The 25727-nt window shown below is 40.8% G+C and overlaps 1 protein-coding gene across 1 annotated transcript in view; it reads left to right on the forward strand.

Moving 5' to 3' along the window:
• Nucleotides 1–25727, forward strand: part of PLCXD2 (phosphatidylinositol specific phospholipase C X domain containing 2) — a 52834-nt gene that overhangs the window by 11694 nt on the left and 15413 nt on the right. The window contains exon 2 of the mRNA XM_079100587.1: nt 22677–23137. Coding sequence (XP_078956713.1) covers nt 22677–23137 — 461 coding nt within the window. The remainder of the gene's footprint in view (nt 1–22676; nt 23138–25727) is intronic.

Here is a 25727-nt window from a genome sequence, read left to right on the forward strand (position 1 = left end):
CTTTAAGCAGCCCTCTGTGCATCTGTTTATTCAGATATTTGTGACTTCATTTATTCGATATTTTTGTATTCAGTACCTACTATGTGCCAGAAACTTATCAGGCATGGAGATGTGAGCATGAATTAGACATTATCCTACCCCTGAAGACTTAGTCAGGTGGCAGAATCAGATATGGAGATAATAACCACCCAGTGTCCAAAGTTCATCAAGTATGAACTAAATGCCCTGGAAGCACAAAACAAAGAGCAGTTAAATTGGCATGGTAGAGCCAGGTGACTCAGACTAATGATTGTGAGCTGGTCACATGTAGGTAATTAAAATGTGAAGGCTAGGGACAATAGGATATATCCTAAGGATGGTAAGACCTCTTTGTTTTTTTAAAATGAATCTGGCAAGAAGAACCTAGAGGAGAAAAAGTTTATTTGGGGATCACGGTTTTAAACGTTTCAGTGCTTAGATGGCTAGCTTCATTGCTCTGGGCCTGAGGTGAGGAAGCACATTGTGGCAGAAGGACTTGGCAGAGGAAAGCAGTCAGGACAGGACAATCGAGAGGCAGAGAGAAAGCTCTGTTCACTAGAAACAAACTATAGGCCCCAAAGGAACTCCCAGAAACCTAACTCCTCCAGTGACACCCCACCCGCCTACAGTTACAGTTACCATCCAAGTAAACCACTCCAGTGGTTAATGCACAGATTAAGTTAAGGTTCTAATAACCCAATCATTTCACCTCTAAACTTCCTTGCATTGTTTCACACATGAGCTTTTGGGGGACATCTTATATCTAAACCGTAACAGGCATGTTGGCTAACTATAGAAGTGAAGGGTGAAAGAAATGGAAAAGATCTGGCAAAACAGAGCCACGTTGTTTTCAATATGTAACCTACACCACATTGTTCTCAACATTGCACTGAGCACTTAATGCTTTGTTTTGTAACCTCTACGGAGCCAGAGACAATGTAGGGTCCAAAGAAAAACCTAAAAGGAAATATAGTGTTCCTTCTATGACTTCAGTCTTTGAATGTCTCTTTCTCTACCATAATTCCCTCTTTTCTAATATGCACCCCCACTTCACTGGGCCAATTATAATTCATCCTGTAAGAAACAGCTCAGGATGGACTTCTGTGCATGCCTCCTTTAAGGTAGGACAGTGTCCCCCACCAGTTCTGTTTCCCCAATAGGCACAGCCGTGTTTTGTCTTCTCTGTACAACTGGTGTCTGGCTCAGAGTGAGCACCTTATGGAAAGAGTGGAGGTAGATGGAGAGGGAAGGAAGAAAGAAACATGGAATCTTGAAATGTCTACAAAGGACTTACACATAAAGAACAGATACTTCCAGGTAAGTTAAGAATAAACTAGGACATGCAAAAAGCAACTAATAATACCTAGGGTGGGACATGATCTTGTAATGGCATTGCAACATCTTCTTGAGGTGCCCTAAGGCTTTTGAAATAAGAATAAGCACAATAATAGTAATAACAGAAGCAAAAGAATAGTCTTCTTAATAACACTTATAAAGAGGTCCAATATTGCTTTACTTGATTTATAGAAACCTAGTTAATCCTACAACCACCCAGTGATGTAGGTACTCTTATTATTCCCATTTTACAGATGAAGAAATTGAGGCACAGAGAAGAAAAACAGATTGAAAAAATCCTGATAACAATACTAGAATTGTGAAAATGAGTCTTTACCAAATTTATTTAATTGCATTTAAGTAAAAGACATTTTTAGAGATGGAGATTGACCCAGTGTTCGGCTGTGACTTCAGTTCCTTTGGTTGGTTGCAATAAAGGGCAGTATTCTTTTCATCTGAGGGCTTTGTTTCCATGCCAGGGCTCTTATGCTGGAGCACCCATGAGGGTGGTTATGTTTGAAGGACTTCCTGCTGACCTGGTCTGGCTGAACAAGTTGCCTTTTTTTTTTTTTTTTTTTAAGACCAGACATCTAGGAGGCTTTTTATTGACTCTCAACAAAAGCAGCCCAGTGGTTTAAGTGGTCTGTGTAGTAATCACCCAGCAAGGCTCCTGGCAGAGGAAAAATCTTTCTGCCTCTATATAAAAAGATCAGCATGCGGCATTAGCAGGTGGGCAAGCTCCTCAGAACACCCGTCTTTGAGAGTAGGTGTATTTCCACAAACTGTCCCTGCTGAGTATAATGTACCAATTTCCTTTAAACCCATCATTCCATGTAATTTAGACTGCAACTTATTGTATTTTCCCTCCTCCCTTTTCCCTTTCCTCTGTCAGAGCACTGGGCTTAGCCCTTCATTTACAGCAAGGAAGAAAGACCCCTCTTGTCCTTGAGGGGATCTACTGAGAAGCATCTCTCTGTCTTGGTTATTCTTCAGTTTGTCAGATGAATCTTAAAATAACCCTGCCCTGTGAAATATTTTAGCAGCTACATAACACGGAACATGGATTATCTTCTCAAAGCCCCCATGATAAATCTCATTAAAAATGCCCACAAAGCAGTGAGCCCCAGCCTTTGGAGTGAAGGAAATTGTGATGTAAATGCTAAACAAGCAGCGACCTTCCAGCCAATGCCTTTGGTCACCGTAGTATAGACCCAACATCAATGGACAGGAAGATGTCACCGTGAATCTGTAGGAGAGGAAAGAATTTCTCCAGCAATTTAATGAAATTCTCAGATGAGCCAAAAAGAAGTAACAACCTGTTTTGGAAATGATTTTTTTTTTTTTTTTTTTTTTTGGTATACATGATGAGTTAAATCTAAAGCACATTTTCAGGTTAAGTATAGTAAGTATGAAAGAAACATTATTTCTTTGTAATCATTAATAGTCCTTGTTAAATAGGGTCATAAATCTCTTTAATGAGTAACTAATAAGTGGAAGCATCCAATTCAAGATAGAAGAGACCCTAAGGCTCATTTTTATCTCCTTCCTATGTTTTAGAAATGAAGAAATTGAGTTCCAACTATGAATTTGTAAGTCCACATTTAAACAAGTACCAGAGCAGAGTCAGCACTGGGGTCAAGATTTTGAGCAGTGGAATTATATAGGAAATGTTTACTCAGCTGAGAGAAGGTTAGAGTGCCCTCATGTGTCCCTACGTAGAAATTCTTTCGGTCTTTACAAAATTTAAATAGCTTTCATCAATTTTCCTTGTACTGGGGTGAGGGCCAGGCATTTAGCTTTAAAGAAAAGCTTTGGGATGTTATCAAAAGTAAAGGAGCATGTATTTGACTTATTTAGTCAGTAAGGATATAGAAGCAATTATATCACCCCTAGAGTGTCTTTATATGGATTTAAGTCTAACAGACCTAGATTCTGTCCTAGGCATCCATTTGGAATCTTTGTGACCCTAAACTAGTTCCAGCCTCAGTTTCCTCATCTATAAGAGGCAGGCACGTGATCACTGCCTTGCAGGATTATGGCAGACATTAAATAAGATGATGTAAGTAAATGTCCATTCAATAAGTTGAAGTTGTTTTAGTTATTTTCAGACAAGAGCCCTGCCAGGGGTTACCAGCAAGTTAATGAAAATCAAAAATGAAAGCAGAAGTGCAAACATTGGGGAGGTAAACTAATGTCTTTTAGTTCTTATGTGAAAGAGCTTCTATGAGCACTGGAGGCAGAGATCATTTTTGAAGAAATGCAGGCTGAATATGTGATTCCTTCAAAATAATTTCTCTTTCAAACAGGGAAGTTTCAGTGGTACTTGGCCATATGGTCTTCCCACAGATAGAAACTTTCAGAAGTAACACCTGATCTCTAGCACAAAAGGTCCAGCAGTTCAAAAAGAAAAAAAAAAAAAAAAAACTACTGTATATGAAGGAAAATTTTTGAAAACTGGGTTCTATTTATGTCATTGATCCGGTTCTTTTTTTTTCTTTTTCCTTTTTTAAAATTATTTTTTGATTCCTTGTACACAAATAGTGTGCAACTTTCATTTCTCTGGTTGTACACAAAGTAGAGTCACACTGTTTGTGTAATCATACATGCACATAGGGTAATGATGTTTGTCTCATTCCATTATCTTTCCTTCCCTCCGCCCCCTCCCCACCCCTCATTTCCCTCTACATAGGATGGATTCACTTTTAGAAATCTTAATTTATTGAGAAGCTAACCATATTACAATCAATAAAAATAGAGGTGAAAAACAATAGCTGGATGGATCCATCCTTTAATTTTCTCCAACTCTTTATGACATAAGCCATCACAGGTAAAGAATTCTGAAATCGCAGCAAATCAAATCTTTTTAGCCAATGAACTTTCAAAGGTCTACACCACCGCCACCCCCCCCCCCCCCATCCCAGTAGCTCTCACAGCTATCTTTTCGTACATGTGGGAGGAAAAAATATCATTATTTATGATACAAGGAGACTTGACCTTTAAATGTCAGTGCAAGTGTAGAGTCTGGCCATTCCATCTGTACCTTCCACCCCCTTATTGGAGAATTGCAGGAAATAGTTTGATAGCGTGTAAACGGTGAGGCGGGAGGGGTGAGGGAAACACAACAAAGGTGCCGCCATCTTTTTTCGTTATACAACCAGGAAAAGTAAAGGAAGAAATGTGCTGGTTTCTGTTATCTAATTACTTGTTGGAGGTACTGCACGAAGTCCCAGGGAGGTTTGTGTAGATTATTGTCCCTCCAGAGCAGATTTAAAAGGCTGATCGGAGTTGGCAGACCTGCTTCTGAGTCCCAGTTGCTGGCTCGCCCTTTCTGGTAATCTGTTACCTTGAAATAAGGCAAATGCAGTACCTGAGACGGGGCATGCATTATTTATAGGACGTTCCTCATCAGAGTCATCTGTGGCTGTGGAGCCACAGAGCTGGAGCCCTGGGCCTCGCTGGGAGCAGACCTGCAGCATTCTAAGGCACCGCAGTGCTCCTCTGGGCAGGGTGAAGCTGGAGCTGGGCTCCTTTTGTGGTCGTAAATCTTTAGTCAACTAATGAAAAGATGTTCCCCGCCTCACATCTGAAGATCTCCTATTTGTTCGGATTAACTGCACAATGCATTTTCTGGCTTTTGCTGTGGTTTTGGTGAAATGCTATTCCCCATGTTCATCTCGTTTTCTACTGTACTCTTCTGTTCCTTTATTTTGTACAGCCTTTTTCTCCACAGAATGCCCCTGACTCTGTGCCTCTTGCTTCCCTGTGTTTATACTGCTGGACCCTGCGAGAGGGTTATGATACCTGTACACCCAAATAAATAAATAGATAAAAGTTTCCCCTTATATTTTTCTACCTTCTTCTCCCCCTTTGAATAGCACAATCTTCTTCCCCAGCTAGATCTGCCTGTGGACTTCCGTTCAGGTACCAGGTGAGACAATGCCAGGAGGGTAGGTCCAGCAAGACAGAGCTCCTGGTGGGATAGGGCCTCAAAACAGGGTTGGATTGAGACCTGTGTTCTTCAGACAGCTTAATAATAGGGCATCCTTTTAAATTGTCACTTTAAAAATATTCATTCATCCCTTAGTGAGAACAGAAGCAAATGGCACTGCATCTGTAAGAAATCTCTGTTTGGTTTGTCTCCTCTCAGGACTGCTTCCTCAGCCCTCCATCATCCTATCATGCCCGGCGTCTGCCCCACTTCCAGTTTCAGTCTCCTCGGTCTTCACTCCTAGTGCCGGGCTTCTCTCCCTTTCCTCCCCAGAGCTGTGAGGTGTTTCCAACACTTCCAAACTTGTGTGCCCTACCCAATTATTAATACTGGTTCAAGTGTGTCAAAAGCCCTTAGTGCCAGAGATAATATTTCACTTGTGACTACCCAACAGAAAATACTGCTGTTACCAGGATTCACTCTGCTTAGAGGAGAGTGGGATTAGAAATGGCTTATTTTTTCTTATCACATGTTCTTGTTCCAGATAAGGCGTTTACTGTGCACATTGAAGAGAACATTTTTGTGTTTAAACATCTTGCCCATTTTGTAAGAAGTCATGAGTGAAAATCTGCATTGACTGGCCCCAGTTTTGCAGTTTGTTCCAGTATTTTTTTTATATCTCTGCTAGATTTATTCCCTCCGTCCCTGAGCTACTGGTGTGCCCCTCCACATGGTCATAATTAAAAGCCCCCATCCCAACAGAGCTGGCCCCTGTTCTGAGTCAGGAAAACACTGGAAGGGAGGGCCTCCATGGGAAGTTAGGGCCTGACAGCAGACAGCCTGGAGTCCAGCTGAACCAGTGCTCGCTGAAGGGTCTCAGATTGGCTCCCTATAGTTCTTGTCACTACCTAGTCTGAGTGCACACTCATGGAGAGAGTGAGCTGTGCGCAAATGAGTGAGAAGTGTCTAAATGGCATTTCTTCCAAGAACTTGCCTTGCAGAGTAACGAATATTGAAATACCTGGAGTCATTTGTAAATTTAGCCATTCGTCAACAGTGATCTCTCCAAACCTTGGGAAAACAGCCAGATTTTTGAATCAAATGATTTTGAGTGGGCATATTTGACTGCCTTCATTTTAGAACATTCGATTTTTTTTTTCAATTTCTTAAAAAAATCACAGGTCACTAAAATGCAAGCACTTTTAGTGAGATAAGGTTGAAGACTAAATCTCATTTTTCAGTCCATTTTCTAAAAAATATTGTTAAGAGATTGTTTTAATAGAAAGTCTATGAAGACAAAGTCTTCTGTTCTCTATGTAAATCAAAGAATAAAATCCTTTTATTCTCTCAGGAAAAAAAAAAAATCCAACTCTTTAAAATTGCTTAACAAGCAACCAGGCCATCATCTCTGAAACTCCAAGTTGGACTGACAGTCTGAAGAGGAGCCATTGTCCTGCTGAGCCTCTCAATTTCTGATCCCAATTCCATTTGGGGACCATTCTCCTTTCTTTACCTCCTTAAGAGATGGGAGTAAATTACCTCTTTCTTGGGCTTGCACACTTAACGTCTTTTCTTTCTTTAATACACAATGGCCTTCTGCCATCTGTACTGATCATCTTCCAGCCCACTTGAGCCTTTACCTACTGCCCAGACACCTTCTGGGAGTTAGCATCTTATGAACGACCTTGCTTACTAAAGTGTGAGCAAGGTTTCTGTCCTGTGCATATCCTGTTTTTGTGGCTGTTGTTGTTTTTGCACTGGACCGGGTCTTTGCAACTAAAATCTTAAATTTGTCTACAACATAGAATTTGTACTTAGTGCGTGTATTTTATATTCATTTAGAAGAAATAAATTTAAAATTCAGTGCAGTTTTGTTCAGCATCAGCTTCACTGGGTAACTGAAAAGTCCACTGTACCAGATGATTTTATTTTTCTCAAACAGCCTGCATTGCTCTGGCAAGTGACACACATGACATAGGCTAACAGTCAGGGAAAGGATATGCAGATTACAAATTATGAAACCTAAAATTCAGCCTGATAAAAAAGAGAAGCCCTAATTGAACACTATTTCTAATAGTAAATACATGCATATCCAGGATATGTTTTCTGTCCAATCTTATAATGGATCAGGCCATCTTAATTTCTACAAAAATGATATGATTAAGTCCTGATAAAAATTTGGAGTTTACATGGCACTTAGGTGACGCTTTCAAAAAAGGTCTTAGAATAATATTTTTCTCTAAAAAAGTTTTTAGAAAAAATTAATAATATCTTTTAGAAGCCCTATCAAATATTTTAGAGAAATTGATTTTTTTTCACTAGTTTTAAAAATGCTTTTCTAAAGAAATGAAAAGTGGCATTTTTCCCCTGGAATAATAGGTTTTTTGGATTTCATTTCAGATGGGCCAGTTTTCGTGTCAACATATATTTATAGACATACACACAAATACTTTAACTGAGAGAACATTAGTTCTAAACACCTCTGTAGATATCCCTTACCATCTAAACTCTAGCTATCTAAACACTTGCTATAACGACTTATGTTTTACTGGGAATTCACCGTCCGAATTTTCTTTTAAAAAAATCTCATTGCAGTCAGCTCATGTGCATGAGTTAGCTGAAACATTTAAGTTGCAGGTGCATCCAGGCGAGAAGGTGGAGAATGCGTTACAACCTTATTTTGCTGTTCTCCCAGTAGGCCGAAGTTCTGCATTAGTGCTCTCGACTTATCACATTATTCAGTGAAAATGTCTTCCAAAAACAGCAAAAAGGCTGAATAAAATGGGCAAAGTCAGGAAGCCTCAAAAGTCCATATATGCAAAGAAAAACAAAGTGATGAAGCACTTTGAGAAAATACAGAAAGCTTATGAAAGTAGTGTAGGTTCTAGTGTTGCTGTTCAAAATAAATCTGGGAGAGATGTTTGAGTGTTTTAATGATATTTGTGAAAACTGTTAGGTGCTTCCCCAGGTCCCCATAAGCTGGAAAGCATTACTGGTTTATTTTTTCCCATTTTAAGTAATAGACTTACATTTTAGTGTAGACTTTTACTCTCCAAAAATCTTCTATTCAACATGTTTTTAGCAAAAGGTTAGATTTGTTTTTCTATGTATTTTTTTCTATTTAAATCCCTTGCAAATGTCTGATTTTATCATACTAAAAATAAAGTTTCAAGAACATTCTTGAAACTTTTTTCCCTACACCCTCAAATCATGATTATTTCCAATTATGGACCTAGGAATAACCTGGAGATCATTTATAAGTTTCATTTTAGTGCTAATTGAAACTTCAATTGTTTAATCCCATGATCTGACTTTGCTTCCTTTGATGTTGATTTTTAACCTAAAATAAATCACTTAAACTTCAGACTTCTTTTTTCCCAGCTCTAAATGTTAATTGTCATGGCAGTACCTAAATATAAATATTTACTGAGGTTTCAATTATTTGTTTCTTCTATAGAATTAGCTAAGTAGAAGATGACAATTTTTTTAATAATAGGTTACGTTTGAGTCCATTTAGTTGGCCAGGGACTCTTCCAAGTGTTACCTCACTTTTTTCATTTAGTTTTCACAATAAACCAGTGAAGTTAGTACTGATGTTATCCCCATTTTGCAGATGAGGAAAGAGAGGCATAGTATTTCAGTCATGTAGCTAGTCAGTATGTATGAATTCGAGCAGCCTGGTCCCAGACCCTATGCTCTTAACCACTGTGAGAACACTCCACTTAGCTTGTTCAGAGCTTTGGTAGTTCACTAAATTAGTCTCATGGCTCATCATTTGTAAATATATATATAGACTGCTAGTCTGGGTCCTTCGGGGCTGAGAAATGACTTGTTGGTGCCTCAGATGACAACTGGGAATACTTAAGAGATAACTGGAAAAGAGAAGAACTGAAAGGTTCCCAACCTATTAGTGTTCTGGGGCAGAGAATGAGACTAGAACTTCCTAGTAATTGGTCACCTATGGATGGAGGTCCACTGGGAAACAGTTGCTGGAAGGATTGAGAGACGTGCCAATAAGGACAAAAAGAGGCACAGTGTCAGAGGTGCAGCCCAGACAAGCCAGGAGCTCAGTCTAGGGCACTGTTTCTCAATCTTCTGTTCATTATCACTCTGCTCAGCAATCTTTTTAAACATCCCTATCCTGATGGCATCCCCCTGTGAAATGTTAATACTGCAGATATACTGTGCATCTATTTATGTACCATATGCATAACTGTGCATAAAAGTAAGATTTTTTTTCTCCCCCACAAGAACTAATTTTTGTGATGTCAGTGATGATAGGCAGATACCCTGAATGGTGAGAGGCACCCAGTCAAGGAAGGGGTCAGTGAGCCAGCCTGGAGGGGAGTGGACTTCAAAGTTGAAGGCTCAGCAAAGCAGAGCTGTACTGGAGGGAGGTGGGGACAGAGAGATTCTTAAATGTGTGATGTGATGAGTTCTCTGACATGGGGTCACCATCCCCACCTTCCTAGATGTCACCCAGAGATGTAGTAAAGAAATTTCTTGTCTCAGTCCTCCCTTCATGGCTTAGAATATGATCACCACATATTCTGAAGTGCCACTGTGTTGTAATGCAATGCATCATTTTAGATACAGAGTGTGTGGCTTGAATTATTTTCATTTTATTTAGAAACCAGGTTCCCGAGAAGCTCACCTTACATTCTTTTTAATGGCGTTCAGAAAATGGCTACTACTCCAATTTGCAAGAAATAGGTAATGAAAGTGCTTTAACTAAAAGCTGCCATGTGCTCACTTGAGATGTCTAATCCCCAAATAACAAACCTCAGAAAGAATTAACCAGCAATGTGTACTCCACCTAAAGAGCAAACTGATTTTCCTGGCAACTCACAAGGCCAGCTTCTTTCTTGCTTCTGGCCTCATAGATCTTCTTGTGCCCCAATGCTATCTAGGAAGAATAACCATCGCTCTAAACAAAGATCCTGGAGCTCTCTCTTCCTTCGTGGCTTTACTGCCCTAGTGACTATTCTGAACTCTCTAACCGAACACATGTCCCAAGGGCCCCAATTAATCTTAAGCAACCTCTTCTAATCACCTCCTAGAAGATACAGTAAGGCAAGTAAGGTCTCCCAATATCTTTTTTCTCAATTAAAAAACTGTGATCATTCATCTGGTCAAATGGGGCATTCCTGGACAAAGGAATGGTGAGGAGAGCATTTGTCTCAGTATGGGAAAGGCAATCCATCTGATTGTCAGTGAAAAATTGAAATTACTAGATGAGCAACTTGAGAAGGCCATGTCTAGAAGTCAAAGGAAGGATAAGCTTGTATTATGGCATGGGTGTCAAGCCTGGGTGTCAAGCCTGGGAATCATCTGGGGAGCTTTCCACTCCCGCTCCAGAGAAATTCCAAATGGGATTGTAGTGGGATTGTGATTTTTTGAAAACTCCCTCTAATGTGCATTCAAGGTTGAGGATCACTGCTTTAGATTACATGTGCCTTTCCATTCATTATCCATGGGTTGGTATGCATACAGAGAGGAAAAAGAAATATTACAATGACTGTTGATGGTCCAAGAAAATTGGAAGAGAAAAGAATATTAATTGTTCAAATAAAAAGGCAGAAAACTAAGTTTTCAGAAACTCAAGAAAGAAAAAAGAATCCTCACCTTTGTAAGGCTAAAAGTAGTCCTAGGAGTATCAAATATTAAGGAAGGACTTATGTCCATATGTCCTACTATTTATAAAAATTAGTTGGCAGATGACAGCAAAAATCCCTGCCAAGAAAAGTCTGAAAATGGTCATCTAATAATATTTGATGCTTATTGCTTCCTAAAACTTTCTTGGGTTTATGCCCTAAATTGGAAATATTAGAGGAGAAAAACATTTGCTGAGAGTCAAAAACTATGTTAGAAAATGTCATGTTAATATTTCCATGTGCATCTCGGGGCTGGGCATATGATTTATGTATAGACAATAATGTGCTTTAGCAGTGATCCTCAGCTTTCAGATAGTTATAATGAATAATCCTGCAGATGACAGTGACAACTGAATGGCCTAGGAGAGAGCTGAAGGATGAAGTAAAGCTGGTACTGGACTCTCAGATTGGTGGGAAATGTAAAAATGCAGTTGCAATGAGGCAGAGTAAATGTAATTTGTGATCAGAAAGTAGAAAATTGAATGCTAAGGTTTTAGAAGAGGGAGGGTGACAGCTTTGTCTATGACCAGAGAATGGTGGCTATGTTCAATAAAGTGCAGGCTAATCTGCCCTCTGTATATCAACCAATAAGACGGTGAGGAGCAGTGAGTCAGGTACAGAAAACAATGTCTTTCAGAGCCTCCGTATTTAGGATACGGAGCTTCAGTTAAGAAGTTCTTTGCCCTCTGCTTTCTAATTAATAAAGAATGGCTGATAATACACATTATGAACTCTTCCTGGGTGTCAGCGTGCTCCTAAGCACTTGGCATGTATTTGAATACTCACAATTTTATGACAACAGGTACTATTGTGCCCATTTTACAGACGAGAAAAGAGACGTGAAGTAAGTAACAATATGGGTTGAAAATGCTGGGGAGAACATATGGACAGATTATGGATGAAATCATATTTTACAGAGGGTATCAACAAAACAAGAGTGAACCTAGGTATACTGCGCTCCAAGGTTGCCAGGCTACCCAGAGGGGTCCTGGGGAGAGATGAGGCTAGATGAGGCATTAGAGTCATATTGAAGAGAGTCCTGACTCCCAGGTTCAGATTTCAAACCTGATTTGGGAGGCAGAGGGAAAGTATCATAATTATAGCTGTGCCTTAAGACCACCTTAATGTGTGCCTTTTTTTTTTTTTTTTTTTTTATTGTAAACAAATGGGATACATGTTGTTTCTCTGTTTGTACATGGCGTAAAGGCATACCATTTGTGTAATCATAAATTTACATAGAGCAATGTTGTTTGATTCATTCTGTTATTTTTTTCCCTTCCCCCCACCCCTCCCACCCCTCTTTACCCTCTATACAGTAGTTCCTTCCTCTATACTTGCCCCCCTCCCTAACCCTAACTCTAACCCTTCCCTCCCCCCCATTATGTGTCAACCTCCACTTATTAGCGATATCATTCGTCCTTTGGCTTTTTGAGATTGGCTTATCTCACTTAGCATGATATTCTCCAATTTCATCCATTTGCCTGCAAATGTCATAATTTTATCATTCTTTATGGCTGAGTAATATTCCATAGTATATATATACCACAGTTTCTTTATCCACTCATCAATTGAAGGGCATCTAGGTTGGTTCCACAGTCTGGCTATTGTGAATTGAGCAGCTATGAACATTGATGTGGCTGTATTTCTGTAGTATGCAGATTTTAAGTCCTTTGGGTATAGGCCAAGGAGTGGGATAGCTGGGTCAAATGGTGGTTCCATTCCAAGTTTTCTAAGGAATCTCCACACTGCTTTCCATAGCGGCTGCACTAATTTGCAGCCCCACCAGCAGTGTATGAGTGTACCTTTCTCCCCACATCCTCGCCAACACCTGTTGTTGCTCGTGTTCTTGATAATCGCCATTCTAATTGGGGTGAGATGGAACCTTAGGGTGGTTTTGATTTGCATTTCTCTTATTACTAGAGATGTTGAACATTTTTCCATATGTTTGTTGATTGCTTGTAGATCTTCTTCTGTGAAGTGTCTATTCATTTCCTTAGCCCATTTGTTGACTGGACTGTTTGAATTCTTGGAGTAGAGTTTTTTGAGTTCTTTATAGATTCTGGAGATTAGTGCTCTATCTGAAGTATGATTGGCAAAGATATTCTCCCACTCTGTAGGCTCTTTCTTCGCATTGCTGATAGTTTCCTTTGCTGAGAGAAAGCTTTTTAGTTTGAATCTATCCCAGTGGTTGATTCTAGCTTTTATTTCTTGTGCTATGGGAGTCCTGTTAAGGAAGTCTGGTCCTAGACCAACAAGGTGAAGATTTGGACCTACTTTTTCTTCTATAATCTGCAGGGTCTCTGGTCTGATTCCGAGGTCCTTAATCCATTTTGAGTTTAGTTTCGTGCATGGTGAGAGATATGGGTTTAGTTTCATTCTGTTGCATATGGATTTCCAATTCTCCCAGCACCATTTGTTGAAGAGGCTATCTTTTCTCCATTGCATATTTTTGGCCCCTTTGTCTAGTATGAGAAAATTGTATTTATTTGGGTTTGTGTCCGTGTCCTCTATTCTGTACCATTGATCTACCTTTCTATTTTGGTACCAATACCATGCCGTTTTTGTTACTATTGCTTTGTAGTAGAGTTGAAGATCTGGTATTGCAATACCCCCTGTTTCACTCTTCCTGCTAAGGATTGCTTTAGCTATTCTGGGTTTCTTATTCTTCCAGATGAATTTCATAATTGCCTGCTCTATTTCTGTAAGGTACGTCATTGGGATTTTAATTGGAATTGCATTGAATTTGTATAGCACTTTAGGTAGTATGGCCATTTTGACAATATTAATTCTTCCTATCCAAGAACATGGAAGATCTTTCCATCTTCTAAGGTGTTCTTTAATTTCTTTCTTTAGTGTTGTATAGTTCTCATTGTAGAGGTCTTTCACCTCTTTTGTGAGATTGATTCCCAAGTATTTTATTTTTTTTGAGGCTATTGTGAATGGGGTAGTTTTCCTAATTTCTCTTTCTGAAGATTCATCACTTATGTATAAAAATGCGTTGGATTTATGGGCATTGATCTTGTAACCTGCTACTTTACTGAAATCACTTATGAGCTCTAAGAGTTTTCTGGTGGAATTTCCAGGTTCCTCTAAATATATAATCATGTCATCAGCGAACAGGGATAGTTTGAGTTCTTCTTTCCCAATTCGTATCCCTTTAATTTCTTTGGTTTGTCTAATTGCTCTGGCCAGAGTCTCAAGAACGATGTTGAATAGAAGTGGTGAAAGAGGGCATCCCTGCCTTGTTCCAGTTTTTAGGGGGAATGCTTTCAGCTTTTCACCATTTAGAATGATATTAGCCATGGGCTTAGCATAAATGGCCTTTACAATATTAAGGAATGTTCCCACTATCCCTATTTTTTCTAGTGTTTTGAGCATGAAGGGGTGCTGTATTTTATCAAATGCTTTTTCTGCGTCTATTGAAATAATCATGTGATTCTTGACTTTAAGTCTATTAATATGGTGAATTACGTTTATTGATTTCCTGATGTTGAACCAACCTTGCATCCCTGGGATGAAACCCACTTGATCATGGTGCACTATCTTTTTAATATGTTTTTGTATGCGATTTGCTAAAATTTTGTTGAGAATTTTTGCGTCGATGTTCATTAAGGATATTGGTCTGAAATTTTCTTTCCTTGATGAGTCTCTGTCTGGTTTAGGTATCAGTGTGATAATGGCTTCATAGAATGAGTTTGGGAGGGTTCCCTCCTCTTCTATTTTATGGAATACTTTGAGAAGTATTGGAATGAGCTCTTCCTTAAAGGTTTTGTAGAACTCGGCTGAGAACCCATCTGGTCCCGGACTTTTCTTTGTTGGTAGGCTTTTGATGACTTCTTCTATTTCAGTACTTGAAATTGGTCTATTTAAATTGTTTATGTCCTCCTCATTCAGTTTAGGCAATTCATATGTCTCTAGAAACCTGTTGATGTCTTCGAAATTTTCTATTTTGTTGGAGTATAGATTTTCAAAATAGCTTCTAATTATGTTTTGTATTTCCATCCTGTCTGTAGTGATATTTCCTTGTTCATTCCGAATTTTAGTGATTTGGGTTTTCTCTCGTCTTCTCTTTGTTAGTGTGGCTAAAGGTTTATCAATTTTGTTTATTTTTTCGAAGAACCAACTATTTATTTTGTCAATTTTTTGTATTGTTTCTTTTGTTTCAATTCCATTGATTTCAGCTCTGAGTTTAACAATTTCCTGTCTTCTACTACTTTTGGTGCTGTTCTGTTCTTCTTTTTCTAAGGCTTTGAGCTGTAGTGTTAGGTTGTTTATTTGTTGAGTTTTACTTCTTTTATTAAATGCGCTCCATGAAATAAATTTCCCTCTAAGTACTGCTTTCATAGTGTCCCAGAGGTTTTGATATGATGTTTCTTTGTTCTCATTTACCTCTAAGAATTTTTTAATTTCCTTCCTAATATCTTCTGTTATCCATTCATCATATAATAGCATATTGTTTAATCTCCAGATGTTGGAATAGTTTCTGTGTTTTACTCTTTCATTTATTTCTAACTTCAATCCATTATGATCTGATAGAATACATGCTAGTGTCTCTATCTTCTTGTATTTGCTAACATTAGCTTTGTGGCATAATATATGGTCTATTTTAGAGAAGGATCCATGTGCTGCTGAGAAGAAAGTGTATTCACTCTTGGTTGGATGGAATATTCTATAAATGTCCGTTAAGTCTAAATTATTGATTGTGTTGTTGAGATCTATGGTTTCTTTGCTCAATTTTTGTCTGGAAGATCTGTCCAGTGGTGAGAGCGGCGTGTTAAAATCACCTAGTATTATTGTGTTGTGGTCTATTTGGTTTCTGAAATTGAGAAGGATTTGTTTGACATACATAGATGAGCCACTGTTTGGGGCATAGATGTTTATGATTGTTATATCTTGCTGATTTATGCTTCCCTTAAGCAGTATGAAATGACCTTCTTTATCCCTTCTGACTAACTTTGGCTTGAAGTCCACATTATCTGAAATGAGGATGGATACTCCAGCTTTTTTGCTGAGTCCATGTGCATGGTATGTTTTTCCCCATCCTTTCACCTTTAATCTATGGGTATCTTTTTCTATGAGGTGAGTCTCTTGCAGGCAACATATTGTTGGATCTTTCTTTTTAATCCAGTCTGCCAGTCTATGTCTTTTGATTGATGAATTCAGGCCATTAACGTTCAGGGTTATTATAGAGAAATGATTTGGTTTCCCGGTCATTTGGTTCATTTTTAAAATTTTGTTTATTTATTTGTTTGACACAACTTGTTTCCTCCTTTATTTGACAATTCCTTTAGGATAATTCCTCCCTTTGCTGATTTGCTTCTTTGTTTTTCATCTCTTCCGCATGGAATATTTTGTTGAGAATGTTCTGTAATGCTGGCTTTCTTTTTGTAAATTCTTTTAGCTTTTGTTTATCATGGAAGGATTTTATTTCATCGTCAAATTTGAAGGTAAGTTTTGCTGGGTATAAGATTCTTGGTTGGCATCCATTTTCTTTCAGGGCTTGAAAAATGTTGTTCCAGGACCTTCTAGCTTTTAGGGTCTGGATTGAAAAATCTGCTGATATGCGTATTGGTTTCCCCCTGAATGTAATTTGGTTCTTTTCTCTCACAGCCTTTAAAATTCTGTCTTTATTTTGTATGTTAGGTATTTTCATTATAATGTGCCTTGGTGTGGGTCTGTTGTAATTTTGTGTATTTGGAGTCCTGTAAGCCTCTTGAACTTGATTTTCCATTTCATTCTTCAGATTTGGGAAATTTTCTGATATTATTTCATTGAATAGGTTGTTCATTCCTTTGGCTTGTTTCTCTAGGCCTTCCTCAATCCCAACAATTCTTAAATTTGGCCTTTTCATGATATCCCATAGTTCTTGTAGATTCTGTTCATGATTTCTTACCATCTTCTCTGTTTGTTCAGCTTTGTTTTCAAGGTTAAATATTTTGTCTTCAATGTCTGAGGTTCTGTCTTCCAGGTGTTCTATCCTATTGGATATGCTTTCTATGGAGTTCTTAATTTGGTTTATTGTTTCCTTCATGTCAAGGATTTCTGTTTGGTTTTTTTTCAATATCTCTAACTCTTTATTGAAATGATCTTTTGCTTCCTGTATTTGCTCTTTTAACTGTCGATTGGTGCGATCAATCAATGCTTGCATTTGCTCTTTCATCTCATCATTCAATGCTTGCATTTGCTCTTTCATCTCCTCGTTTGCTTCTCTGATCATTTTAATTATGTACATTCTGAACTCCTTTTCTGTCATTTCTTCTGCCATGCTGTCATTGGGTTTTATTGATGTAACATCTAGATTTGTTTGCAGCATTTTCTTTCCTTGTTTTCTCATGTTGTTCAGATATCAGTGGACCGCTGAGATATTGCAGATTTCCTCTGTTGATTTACAATGACCCTGAAGATTTCTATATATATCCCCTCTTAGCCTTCAGTAGGCTGAAGTCTTGGAGGAGGTTGATAATGCGGTGCTGCACAAGGAAGCTGCCTCTCTAGGAGTGGTGGCCTTCAGGTGGGGTATATTCCCTGCTAGTGGGCAGAGGTGCCTCCACTTGTTGACCAATGGTCATCCAAAGGGGACCTAGGCTGTGGGCTGAGGCAAGGCCTGTTTGGGCCTGAGCCTCTGGTTTTACCGTCCTTGTGGGAAACCTCACCCAGCAGGGAAGACTCACCCGGTGGGGAGGTCTCGCTGGTCAGTTTCCTCCTAGAGGTTCCCCTCAATTTACATCTACTGCCTGGGCTGGGCTGCCTTCCTCTGCAAAGTTTCCAGGGGCCCGGCCCTACCTCCTGGGCCTGGGAGCCTCACCCTTCGCAGATGAATCTCCTTAGGCTGCCCCTCCTCCGAGAATTTGCCCATAGGCCTGGAACCTTCGCTCCGCCCTAAGCCTGTCTCTGTGCGACTCTTCCACCCAGAAGCCTCCTAGATCCTGGGACCCTGTTCTGCACCTAATCGCCTGGCTGCGTGGCCCCTCCTCTGAGCAGCCACCTGTGGCCCCGAACAATCGCTCTGCGTCCCAGAGACCCGCCACAGGCCTCTTCCTCCAGACAGCAGGCCAGTATGCCGGTGCGTCCACTAGGAGTCCAAGAAACTCACTTCGTGCCTCCTCCTCCCACCAACCACCCGTAGCCCGGGGCAATCAATCACTCCGAGTCGAAGTGACCCTGCCCGTTCCTCCTCCTTCTCCAGATAACCCCCCGGGTGTTCAGGAGCGGTCCCTCTGAGTGGCTCTGAATCCACGTGACCCGCTGCACGGGTCCTCTGGGCAACCGCCCGGAGCTCTGGTGTGGTCCCTCAAGACCAAGCGTCCCACCACGCTTCTCCTCCAGGCAGCCCCCCTGTGTTCAGGAGCTGTCACTTTAAGACCAAACCACTCACCACTCGCCTTCTCCTCTGAGCAGCCGCCTGGAGCGCTAATGCAGTCACTGCGAGTCCAAAGGACCCGCCGCGCTCCTTCTCCTCCTTCTCCTACTCCTCCGGGCAGGCCCCGGGGTTCAGAAGTGGTCAGGGTCCAAACAGCTCGCCACGCAGCCCCTTCTCTGGCAACCGCCTGTAGTTCCCGTATAGTCACCCGAATCCAAGCGGCTGCTCCTCTTCCTCCTCGTCCTCAGGGCAGGCCCCGGGGTTCAGAAGCGTCGTTCTGATTCCAAACAGCTCGCCGCGCGGCTTCTCCTCTGGCAACCGCCTGCAGCTCTGGCGCAGTCTCTCCGAATCCAAGTGGCCACGCTCCTCTCCTCCTCCTCAGGGCAGGCCCCGGTGTCCTGAGTCCACACAGTTCTCCCCGCCACTCCTCCCCCGGGCAGCCGCCGGAGCCCCAGTGGCTGCTCCGAGTCCCAGCGCTGTGCCAAGCGGCCTCCTCTATGGCGCTCCAGCAGGGGGAGGGGCGTCTCGCCGGCAGTTCTACTTCACAAAGTTTCCTGCGTTCTGGGACCCCCGTCCCATCCGGGATGCCCCCCCAGGGGGTGAGAGTCACCCGGCTACTTTGAGTTGGTCCCAAGCGTCTCAATATCTCCTCTCTTGAATCCTGAGTTCTGGAGCAACACGTAATGCAGCCACCCTCTAGGCCGCCATCTTGAAAACCCCATGTGTGCCTTTTAATATGAACAAATTAGAGAGAAGCTGGAGTGAAAGGATTAGGGTTCTTTTAGTCCTGATTATCTGACAGAGAATAAGTCTATCAATGAGGAGTGGCAAAAGTGGAGGGAAGAGATACATTTGATATTTGTCGCAAAGGTCAAGTGTAAGAGTTTTGGTAACTGGTTAGAAAGGAGCGGGGGTGTGGGAAGAATTTAAATAGAATCCAAGATCTCAAGTCTGAGTGGCTGGGTGAGCTATTGACCAGAATTCAGGGTCGACAGGGACAGTGTGAATAGCTGACTTAGGAAATATGTAATTTGTTTTGTGTGCAGGTTGTCAGGTGGAGGACCACAGTAGGAACACAGAGTTTAGAGGAAAGGAAGCTTCTGATGTACTTACGGGTACTATGGTTAACTGGGAAGTGTGTAATCTCTGAAGTGGGAAAAGGGAGAAAATGGAGAACAGATCCTTGGAAAACATTTAAATTTGGGAATAAGAAGGAGGAGGAGGAGCAACCAGAAGGGATAGAAGGATAGAGATGAAGGAAGAATAAAAAACCCAGAAATACATATTTAACTCTTTCATTGAGCTCAAGGGAATGGAAGGCTCCAGAAAAGAGCTAACGTGGCAAGCCTTCAAGAAGCCAAGAAGAATAAAATTATTTGGACTGGTTGACTAGAAGTTGTCAGGATCAACGATAAAAGGGTGGAAGGTAAACTCAGATGGTGAGGAGTGAATAGGTCAGAGCAGGAAAAGGCAGCAGAGCAGGACTGGTCGGCAGGGTGGTTAAGATTCTGACCACAAGAGGGAAAGGGAAGACACTGCAGTATTGAGGGGCAAGTCAGAAGAGGGGAAGTGCTTTGTTTTCTTTAAAAGGGCACCACTTAAGTCTGTTCTAGACAGAGGTAAGCAGACACAGAGTGTGAGTAAAGATGCATGGTCAGTGCTGGGTAGTAGCAGCAAAAAAGCTTTCAGCGACAGGAAGTCACAGAGGATGAGCCCCGAACTGTTTTCTAACCATTTCATTAAACTAACCAGAATGCATAGAACTGTTGTCCTTAACAATTCCCATGCAGCCATTCTCTTAGGGAAGAAGGCAAGGACTAATAAGAGGAGTTTTATTTCTCTCCCTTTAATTCATATCCGAGGGCAAGTGGGGGAATTGCTCTTGTTATAGACTGTTTTTAAGGAGATGAAGGGAGGAAGAGAAGAAGGGAGGAAGTTTTGATAATGAATTTGGATGTAAAATATAAGGATTGTAATAAGAACTATTTGCAAATTGCTTTACATTGTAAATATTGTATGTTCACCAGGAGGGAGGGCAATTTTAGCCTGTTTTTTTTTTTTTTTTTTTTTTTCCAAAAAGTAGTTAAATGCATGATCTTGCTTGAATGTTGTATAACTCACTCTGCAATAGGCAAAAGATGTCTAGGAAAAAAAATAAGTAAAAAAGCAAAAATATTGATAGTGACTATTGAGTGATGGGTTTTTTTGACTGCTGTCAGCCTAGGCAGGACACCTCTATAAAACATTCATCGAACAACCTGTCCCTTGTCTTGTCCTGTAAGGGTGGGAGTAGGTAGAAAGCACAGGATGTCAGAAAGGATAAGATGGACCAGAGGAATGACAAAGAAGCAGAGTTAAGAGAGACTCAGTTTCCTGGGGAATGTGCCTGTTCTCTCTCTCCTGTGGGGTGACCTGGGTACCCAGTGTGTTCAGAAATGGCCCCTGGGGTCCCATTGTTGTCACATTTCGACACAGTCCTCAGACATGGAGAAAAGTGTTGGAGATTGTTAGCACATCTCCCTCTGGACTTGAAACCGGGCTCAGCAGCAAGAAATGAATCCCAGCGGGGATTTGTCTCTCCTCCATGCTTGGATAATGGCTATTCCCCAATGCCCAGAGAAGAATTAAGTTCAATATGTGCTTTGTGCTGTATTACACACTGCATCCTGAACAGCTGGGCTGTTAACACAATTTAAAAAGGAGAGAGAACTGGCTGTTCACCATCCATATATAAGGTATTTATAATAAATCTCTCAATGAGGAGATAAGAAATTTTCCTCTTTCTTTACAGCCAAAGGAAAAGCAGAGCATTAGGCAAGTATCCAGTGAGTCCTATTAACAGTGATAACCAATGTGGAAGATCCAGGGGGACTTGTTCCACATTCCTATTAGTAATGGCAATTTTTTTTTATCTGAAATATGCTGGTAATTTTCTCACTTGCAAAATTTAGTTTGCTTAAGGATTCATAAATATGCTTTTTCTTAATACTTGTGGAATCTCTTCCATGTTCTAGATGCTACATAAAAATAGAGCATCATTTGTCACCTGATTTTCTTTTGTCCACCCTATTTCTGAGATGATAAAATTGTAAAGCCAATGCAAAATGATTTCAAGAGAATGGACATAACATAAAGCAGTGGGGTTTTATAAAATGCCATATTATGTATTAAATTCCTACTCCGAAATTTAGTAAAATGAAAAGCTTGTGACAATAAACTGTTATGAATACGAGAATTTTGGTTCCATATGGTTGGTTTTGGTAAGGACATGGTTAGTAGTGTCAGAACAAGGACATTTTCCTCCTAGATTTGCATTCAGCTACTTCTGTGTGGTCCCCAGACTCAGACCCGGGCACATGCCTAAACACATTAGACTGCCGCATGAGTGAGTTGATAATCAAAGGATAAAAACTGACACTGGATAGAAAATAATGACAATTAGAAGATGCTTTTTAAAGACAATTCTCACCTAAAATATTTACTAATAAAATACTTTCTCACTGCAGTCAGAAATATGCAGATCACAGTCACTCATACTTTATGACCAAATAATTTCAGTGTTTAAGAGGATACCTACCCTCTTATTCTTAAGGCAGAGGAATAAGAACATGCAGTGGGACCATTTAATAGCAATTTCAACCTATCAAGATATCAGTTTAAAAAAAAAAAAGAGGACAATATAACTAATCTGTGTTCAGTACATCAAAATGTTTATCTGATCTGTCAAGAAATCATCCCTACTAACTCAGATTTTTACAATAGTAAAATAGTATATATACATACCATTTTATTTTTTTATATATATTTTAAAAGCATATACAGGAGACCAATTTTTTGAATTCTACATTTCCTAAAATTAAAATACCTGTCCGAGCATTACGTAGACACAGTTTTCAGTGACAGCGTGAAAAAACTGTATGTTCCACCATGAAGTATTCTTCTTTGAGGGGGCACTTAAGCAACCTCTGTGTTAGGATATTCTTCAGCAACCATCTTTGTATTTCCAAATATTTGAGTTTCTTTCCTCTGAACAGCTTTCTTGAAGTGAAATTACTAGATTAAGGAAATGAATATTTTAAAACTACTGCTTCTAAGCATATTTCTAAATAGCTTTCCAATACAGTATTTATTAATCTACCTCACACTAGCAATATATGAGAATTATAGTGTTACCCTAGGCTTAACAAGCTGCTAATAAGGCTGCATTGCTTTTATTTGTGTTCATTTCATTCGCAGCAGGCTTAGAAATTTTTGCAAGTATTCATTTACAATGTTTTCGCATATTTGATTCTTCATTTTTGTTGCAGTGGTTTTCTTCCAGGGTGGCTCCATGCTCCCAGCTTCCATCTCATGTCTTCTTCCTCTTTATTGCCTTGTCCAGGTTCCCATGATTCATTCAGCTACTGGGTGGATGAAAAGTCCCCAGTGGGACCTGACCAAACCCCAGCTATCAAACGTCTTGCCAGGATCTCCTTGGTGAAGAAACTCATGAAGAAATGGTCGGTGACTCAGAACCTGACCTTCCGCGAACAGCTGGAAGCTGGGATCCGCTACTTTGACCTTCGTGTGTCTTCCAAGCCAGGGGACGCTGACCAGGAGATTTATTTCATCCATGGACTTTTCGGCATCAAAGTCTGGGATGGACTGATGGAGATTGACTCATTCCTTACACAACACCCCCAAGAGATTGTCTTCCTGGATTTCAACCACTTCTATGCCATGGATGAGGCACATCACAAATGCCTGATTCTCCGGATCCAGGAGGCCTTTGGAAGCAAGCTGTGTCCAGCCTGCATTGTGGAAAGCATGACACTGCAAACCCTGTGGGAGAAGAAGTGTCAGGTAGGAGGGGAGGAGGGATGAGTGGTCAAAGGGAAGAAGGCAGCTCTTTCTGCTTTTCCTAAGTCATCTGTGAAACAGCTCAACCCTGGGCTCAAAGGCTAGAAAGTGTGGGATTATTTGGCACAGTGATTCCTGAGCTCTAGGATAGTTTCAAGCCTTCCCTGAGTCCTATTGCACTGATTAACACCTGCCAAATATTTAAAGTTTGTCTGGCAATTTGCTTGGCATCTAAATCGACTGAAAGACCTGCCCAGAACCAGCCCAAGGCAAAGTTGTGAAATGGGCCAGTTGGTCTTTCCCATTCTATCTCCCTTGAGGTCTGCTTTAAATCCCCGTCTCAGGTCTCTGCAGATAACCCTTGCCAAGGTTGTAAGTGAAAAGAAACAGTATTAACTGACAGACCTAGGAAGTCATTTATCAAAGGAGTGTGAATGTTTTAAAGGCCCGTCTCATAGAATGTGGATCATAGATGGAAAGAGTTAAGGAAGGAAAGACCTGATGAAAGGGGTCCAGGCTGGGAGTGCGTTCCCAGGTGAAGAGCCTCCAAGCCTAGACCATGCGGGACACACTAGGCAAGGAAACGTGGGCCTCAAATACATCCCACGGAATGGTAACAGCAGGAAAGAGCTTCAGGGAGAGGGATGTGTTTTAATCAGCTTTTTCATCACTCTGACCAAGGCCTGACAAGAACAATCTAAGGAGGAGGAAAAGTTTATTTGGGGCTCCCGGTTTCAGAGGTTCAGTCCATGATTGGTGGACTCCATACCTCTGGGGCCTAAGATGAAAGAGCATCATGGAGAAAAGGGCTTCCCGGGGGGAAAGTAGCTCAGAACATGGCAATGGGAAGCAGAGAGAGCTCCACTCACCAGGGACAAAATCCCCAAAGGCACATCCCTAGAAAGCTCCTCCTGCCACACCCTACCCACCTACAGTTATCACCCAATAAATCCCTATCAATGTTTTATCCATTCATTACCATCCAGCCATTCCACCTTTGAACAGCTCTCACATGGTCTCACACATGAACTTTTGGGGGAGCACCTTGTATCTTGACCACAACAAGTAGCCTCCCATTTAGTCTCTTAAAAAATAATCAAAAAAAAATAGCAAGTACCGTAAGTCAAAGTTATTTATTTGCCCAATAGATGCACAAAGCCCAAATATCCTTAAGAGGCAGATGCTTTTGAACTCTGGGAGGGACTTTTAATTAAATATAAGTTAGAGATTGTTTATTTGTAAATATTACTGAACACTAATATGTACCAGGCACCAATTCTATGGAGGTGGAATAAATCAGTAAATAAAGCAGACAATGACCCTTGTCCCAGTGGAGCCTCTGTTCAAGTGCATAGAGATAATCATAGAATAAAGATAATAAATATATGTTGCTAGAAAGTGGCAAGAACTATGGAAAAGGAGAAGGCCTGGCACAGTATCCGGGGGACCAGGGCTCTGTGGGTGGGCAAGTTGGTTGCAGTTTTGCTTAGAATGAACAGGGAACTCTATGCAAAGATTCATGGAAAAGGTAGCATTTGAGGGTATTGTGGGTATCTGGAAGAAAGGAAGCAGCCAGCACAGAGGCCTCAAGGCAGGAGTGTCCCTATTATCTTTGAGGAAAAACAGGGACAAAAGCTGATGAGCAGGTGATGAATAGCCGGAGGAGGTCAGAGTGGTCACATGGGGAGAGTTCTGAGCACAGAGTGTGCCCTGACGCAGGTCTTAATGGGATCCCTCAGATTCTTGTGCTAGGACAACATCAGGGACAGGGGGAGAGAGCAGAAGTAGGGAAACCAATGAGAAGACTTGATGGCAAGTGCTCATATTCTGAACCTGTCCAAAAGCAGAACCAACGGGGATTCTTGAGGAACAGGACTCCAGGTGTGAAAGAAAGTGAGGGCTTGAGGATGACTCCCAGGTTTGGCCTGAGTAACTGGAAATACCAGGTCATTTCACACACCAAACCAGCGAAAATGCTAAATGTCTTTGACCTCTCAGAGGCTTAATGAGGTAAATCTTAGTGTTTCTTAAAATATGTCTAATATTCCTCACTAAAACTTTTGTGATATTTTGCCAAATATTTATCACATCTCCCCCCCAAACCCAAGTGTATGTCTGTTGAAACTCAGAGGTCCAACTAACCTGGAGACATTTTGATTCCAGTAGAAGTTCTCTCTCAGGTGACTAGATAATAGTAATAGCAGTAACACCTCACATGTACTAAGCCATTATGATGTGCTGGGCACATGGATTAGCTCATGTGATCCTCTCAATAACACCACGAGGTAGGTACTTCGTTAGTGTCACCATTTTATAGGTGAGGTAACTGAGGCATAGGGCTATTGAGCAACTTGCTGGAGGGAGCATAGCAGGTGAATGGAGAGCCAGGATTCTGTCATCGGCTCTTTCTGCTCCAGACTCCCCATGGCTTCTGCTGCTTCCTGAGGGCTGTTGTGCACCTGGATCATTTCACAACTGCTCTCATATGTTTTTGCTAATAAAACGCTTTCTCTTTATCAATAAGCCCCTATTTTCAGAGGGTCCCAAACTAGAATGGAAAAGAAAAAAAAAAAGGAAGGTTTTGATTATGAAG

Source organism: Sciurus vulgaris (genome assembly GCF_902686455.1).
Source record: "Sciurus vulgaris genome assembly, chromosome: 10".
Lineage (NCBI taxonomy): Eukaryota > Metazoa > Chordata > Mammalia > Rodentia > Sciuridae > Sciurus > Sciurus vulgaris.